Raw genomic sequence first — 5,913 nt, 5'->3', positions numbered from 1 at the left:
GGACGTTAAGTTACAATTAGCTTCTCTTGGGCATATCATACTTCAAGCTGACCTCCAAAACCGGCCACCATCTTGGAAATTTTCACAGGGCCAAGCAAGGCCTTAGTCTGCCATCCTCAGCTTATAACTGTTTACAAGGACTTCATCTGAATTACCATGGTGTACAATTCCCCCATTTTTGGATGGTACTGTTGCTTAGCACCTTTTGTCGCCTCTTTTTTTTTTTTTTTGCTTTCACAACATCCTTATCTAATCAGGTAAAGCTTTTTGTGATTTTAACACCCCTACATTCATGATGTCCTCAACTGACCAGGAAAAGGTTGTGATTTTAACAACCTTGTTTCATGACATCATCTTACCTGGAAAAAACATTTTTTGTGATTTTAAACACCCTCACACTCATGGTCCTCATCTTACCAAGGGCCTCTTTTCACAAGAGCTTGCAACATTCCAGAAACGAGTCCAAATTCAACACTTAAAAAAAAAATTAAATGTCAACCTTTTTGATCCAAATTCACGTGTCCATTGCACACTGCCAACTTTAGGTTGTGGTCTGTGTGGCAAGATCTTGTGGAGTTTCTGAGTTGGAAAAACGTTGGCCTGTTACATCCTAGGTTTACTTTCATGAAGTGATGGTACATGACTCAGCTGATAGTCTCACAATCTGAGATACACCCATCTGCCTCCTTTGTTCTTTCACCAATATACCGTATCCTCCTCCTACCACCAATTACATCACATCATCGAATAAACAAACACACCACTCCTTTAAAAGCAAGACATTTTCATCCTGTCGGGCACTGCTTTCATGGCCACATCTTTTGTTACTCAAACACCTGTAAACCCAAGCCACATCAAACACCTGTAAACCCAAGCCACATCAAACACCTGTAAACCCAAGCTTCCACTCATTGTCTGCTCAAGATAAACATAGCATGTGCCAAGCATACAGTTTGCCTTTCAACAGCGAGTGAAAACACACCAGATCAGGTTACGTACCCAAAAATGGCACAATGACACAAACACAGAACGTTTTTGACCTTTCTCATCTTTGCATAAATTCATATTTGACACACAGACTGCTATGCAGTTAAAGGAAATATTTATATGCAAAATGTAGATAACAAGGAAAGCTTTTTCACCCCCAACAATCCATTACAGTTATTGACAAGATCCCTATGACACCAAACTGGCTGAAAAGGTTTTTAACACACCTTTCAAATGACAACATACTCCACAATACAGCACTGCTGCTTTGTCAGATTATAGTACCACAGGGGTTGAACTAACAGAATGGTGCGGAGGTAGTACAGTAGCCTTTGAGCAGGCTAGTCAGTGTTCGATTCCTGGCCCGAATATAGACTATCAGATTGGTGCTGTCGCAGTCAGGGCATTACATCATAATGTCGACCGTCCCTCGAACAGATGTTGATCTGGGTGTCTCACTTGTGAACTTTGGTTGATGGAAGATCGCATGGCCTTTTTAGAGAAGAGTCGGTGACATCACCAGCACCCTGAATAAATTACAAATTCCTGCCACATTCAAATAATCATCAGGCCCAGCCAGCCAGTTGGTGAAAGAGTAGGATCTAAAACTTTTCCCAGCCGATTGGGACTACCAACATAGCAGTAGCAGTGGCAGTAGTGAAGCTTTCCTTGGTTTCCTTTCTGAGGAGCAAAACCCACAAGCTCTGGACAATTTCATATTGAGGATGGCAGGGACAAGACCAATCACTGTGAAAGCCCAAGGCCCACCAAGAGGCCAATGGCAACTTTGAGAGTGACATGCCTTTATGGCAAAGACTGGCCACTGTGTGCACATGACAACAATATGCCAAGCACTCCACAAGTCTGGCCTGTACGGTAGGGTGGGAAGAAGAAAGCCGTTACTCAAAAAGGCCCACCTTGAGTCTCGTTTGAGGTATGCAAAAAAACCACTCCAGAGATTCTGAAACCATGTGACAAAAGGTTTTGTGATCTGACACAACGAAGATGGAACTTTTTGGCTTAAATGCAAAATGTTAGGTTTGGCACAAACCCAACACAGCACATCATTTAAAGAACACCATCCCAACTGTGAAGCACGGTGGTGGCAGCATCATGTTATGGGGATGTTTCTCATCAGCAGGGACTGGGGCACTTGTCAGGATAGAAGGGAAAATGGATGGAGCAAAATACAGAAAAATCTGCTGCCTTCCTCAAGAAAGCTGAAATTGGGACGGAGGTTCACCTTTCGGCATGACAACGACCCGAAGCACACAGCCAAAGCTACACTGGAGTGGCGAAGGAGCAAAAAGATAAATGTTCTTGAGTGGCCCAGTCAGAGCCCTGACCTAAATCTAATCGAAAATCTGTGGCATGACTTGAGGATTGCTGTCCATTAACACTCCCCACACAACTTGACTAAACTTGAACAGTTTTGTACAGAAGAATTGGCAAATATTGCTCAATCAAGGTGTGCAAAGTTGGTAGAGACCTATCCCAACAGACTCACAGCTGTAATTGCTGCCAAAGGTGCTTCCACCAAGTATTAACTCAGGGGGGTGGACACTTATCCAACCAAGATGTTCTAGTTTTGTATTTTATATTAATTTTCTGAAATTTGTGGAACTTGTTTTTCACTTGGAAGTTTTGTGTTACGATGTGTAAATAAAGGTGGGAAAAGTCTGATTTAATGTAATTTTATTCCAGGATACAAGGCAACAAAAGGTTAAAAATTTGAAAAGTGTGGACTTTCTATCGGCACTATATACATATATATGATGAGCAAGTGACAGTTAACCACTGGATGTATTTATAAATTGTGATAAATGACAAGCTACAGAGCCATGGTGTTGGTCTGTGTTCCAGATTGGGTAAATGTCTCAGAAATAATGGATGTTTTGGAGACGGGCTGCAACGAGAAGTTAATATCTATGGGTAAAGAATGGAACATCAACATAGTCGTCATCAGCAAATGCATGTTGGACCAGGATCAAATGATAAATATTACCCACCAGTTGCATTATTGCAAAGGTGTGCCTGTGCCGCCGCAGTACCCCATCCTACTGTGGTAAGAATTATTTTTAAATTAATACAGGGTGCCAGCGATAACTAGTCTGCATAGTTGAAAGACTTGCATCATGAACATCCACCAGGTAATTAATGCGAATGGATGAATCCTCAGCTTTGTTTGTTTTTTTTCCATCTTTTTAAATGCTGAATATCCATCTGATGACAGATGGTATGCTCGATGTCGCGTCTTCAGGTGTCTTGTGAAGCACGAGGGTAACAGTTTATAGGTTTGAATTTTTTTTTTTTTAACTTCCAATAATCCATCAAACATGCTGAATGCTCAAGATAACCCCAAGCGCATTCACAGGGCTTCCCCAAGCACCGTTTTATTCCCAAAGAGTTTTGTTTTCCCATCAATGCTCATTTACCAGACTCGGTGGTGTCATGCTTCGAGCGTCTGCTCCGAGTCGAGGAGGTCGGTGATTGTCGGTCTGCCCAGGCGAATCATACCAAAGACTTTTAAAAATGGTACGTGCTGCCTCCTTGCTTGACATTCAGCATTTAAAAAGGTGAAGAGCACAGACAATCCCCACAGGTTGGCATTCATGGGGAGGAGAAAATTCCTCCTGAGGCATTTAATACACTTAATACATGCCCTGAGTGCATCGAGAAAAGCAGCGCCATTGTTGTGACGTCGGGGGTACCGAGAGTGCCCAAGAAAGTGACAATGCTTCCCCCAGCTCAATGGCTGTGTTTGGCTCACCCAACAGTCCGGTGAGGTGTCGTGTGTGGCAGCTCCACCACAAGCCTTACATCCTGTAATAAAAAATAAAAAACAGCATCGAGTTTGTTGTTCCACCACCACTTTGATGTCTGTCGCTGTGAAGACGTTCTAAAATGACAGAAGTTGAGAGGTCTATTATAAAAACATTAAATTCTCAGCTAAGTAGTTACAATGAGCATCCATATCGTCAGCATTAATTTTGCAGATGTCAGATAATAACAGCTCCCCCCTCAACCCAAAACAAACAAACTATGCAGTGATCAGGTGTATCTTTCAAACATTTATTATCACCCTTGCACAAATGGCAACCAAGAGAACATTTCAAAACAAACACTATTATGTCCAGATGCACTATTCGTTTGCAGGTTCTTTTTGGCATGCACTGGCAGTGTGACCACTCCTCATTTTCATTAAAGGTGGGCCAACGAAAAAAGCCAAGCATTCACAAGGTTTCGGAAAAGCGATGATAATAGAAAACCTATAGAAAACCAAGACGCCAAGGCCAACAACGAATAGCCAAGATCTTGTGAAAAAAGCCAAGGAGTGGTCACACTCTGTACTGGTGCGGAACACCGACACGAAAGCAAGTCACGTGCTCCGTAATGTCCAGGTACGGACATTTCGAAAGGGTCTTCCATGTTGGCATTTCTTATGGACACCGTTTTCCTTCTTCAGCATCAAATACCAGAGCAGTTAAAACGAGAAGCACATCATCTTCTTGTAACAGTGGTTTTGCAAGTAATTAAAGAGCTTGCACAGGTGCAGGAATAAAAACTTTCCATACACTTTGGAAAGCATACAGAACACTTTTGATCTCGTGCATAACACCAAGATGACTTTTGATGGATCGATAAGGCAGGATTACCATGCTGCAAATAATTCACCTAAACCTATGTACTACATACACAAAATGGCAAGATTTATTATTAGCCCCCCACCCACCCCCCCCTTAATCAATTCGTACTCCCCTCTCCCAGTCTCCAATTTTGTATGTAGACTCTCTCCCTTGGGTATGTAATGTGTCGACGGCCTCTAAGCTAACTGTGTGCTAAAGTCCATGGTATGCCAGGCATGGGATTACGGTGTGCTGAATCTAAAATCTTAAAGATCTTGAACACACAAAACTAAATAACTAGTTTTTTCAAGAATAAAAAAAAGTCAAAGGTCCACATAAAAAAATAAATAAATAAAAATCTCAGCAAGACCACAACTTTTTTTTTTTTTTTTTAACTTCAATTGCTCCATAGATCCACTAATGGGGAGGGGATGATACACATAAATAAATAAACAATAAATACCGTACTCTTATTCTTAAATAATGATCGCAAAGTTGTATCAATTCACCAGGGGTTTGAGGATGTACCAAAAAAGGTGGACCTCTTGTGCTGGACCCGGCCTGATTTATGAACGATAAACGAATGATGCCGGGAGGACAACAACCACCGACTGCCATCGTCATGCCAGGAGGACAGCAACCATTGACTGCAATAGTCATGCCGGTAGGACAGCACCCATCGACTGCCATCGTCATGCCAGGAGGACAGCAACCATTGACTGCAATAGTCATGCCGGTAGGACAGCACCCATCGACTGCCATCGTCATGCCAGGAGGACAGCAACCATTGACTGCAATCGACGGAGCGGGTTCGAGGACGTCCACCATGTGTCCTAAGTATGACACAAACTTGGTTATTGACCAATTTAGAAAAATCTGAAATAGGCAAACCTTGTAAACTTCATACTCTTCAGAGAACTCCGTCAGGTTTTCATACGGACGCCTCACACCTGTATTCACAAGGTGCTGAGCTCACCACAAAGTCAACAATGGAGGAGGAAAGTGTCAGAGCAGCTTCTTCTGCAATTCCGCCTCAAAGACCATGCGGTCAAATGAACGTGGATTGGTCTGTTGACGCACCTTCTCACGGACGTCGAACGAAGCACGGGCGATGGAACGAGACTCTGCAATAGCTGCTTCTTTCTCCCGAGTGATTTGCTCGCTCCGCCGCTCCTTGAGGCGGACTTGATGGAGAAGCTCTCGCTTCCTCACTTCCTCTTCTTCAACAACCCGACGTCTGTTTGCCTCGTGCGCCCTCTCCTTCTCGATACGGCTCCGCACCGCTCGCTGCGCTCTCCTC

General features: G+C 43.1%; 1 protein-coding gene across 4 annotated transcripts in view; it reads right to left on the bottom strand.

Annotated features, from left to right (window-relative positions):
- Nucleotides 1–2,667: 2,667 nt before the first annotated feature.
- The window catches only part of CCDC177 (coiled-coil domain containing 177), a 5,134-nt gene continuing 1,888 nt past the window's right edge, over nt 2,668–5,913 (bottom strand). Inside the window, exons 1-2 of one of the 4 annotated variants that reach the window (XM_085857101.1) lie at nt 3,758–5,913; nt 2,668–2,893 (exon numbers count right to left, since the gene is read on the bottom strand). The exon at nt 3,758–5,913 is cut by the window's right edge and continues 1,888 nt beyond it. In XM_085857101.1, the coding sequence (XP_085713227.1) occupies nt 5,619–5,913 (295 nt within the window). In that variant the 3' untranslated portion in view covers nt 2,668–2,893; nt 3,758–5,618. The other 3 variants (XM_085857100.1, XM_085857102.1, XR_015051695.1) reach the window with 3 other exon arrangements.

This window comes from Eptatretus burgeri, chromosome 15 (genome assembly GCF_056783735.1).
Source record: "Eptatretus burgeri isolate ZD-2024b chromosome 15, Ebu_testis_v1, whole genome shotgun sequence".
Lineage (NCBI taxonomy): Eukaryota > Metazoa > Chordata > Myxini > Myxiniformes > Myxinidae > Eptatretus > Eptatretus burgeri.
This window is presented reverse-complemented; position numbering and strand designations above follow the sequence as displayed.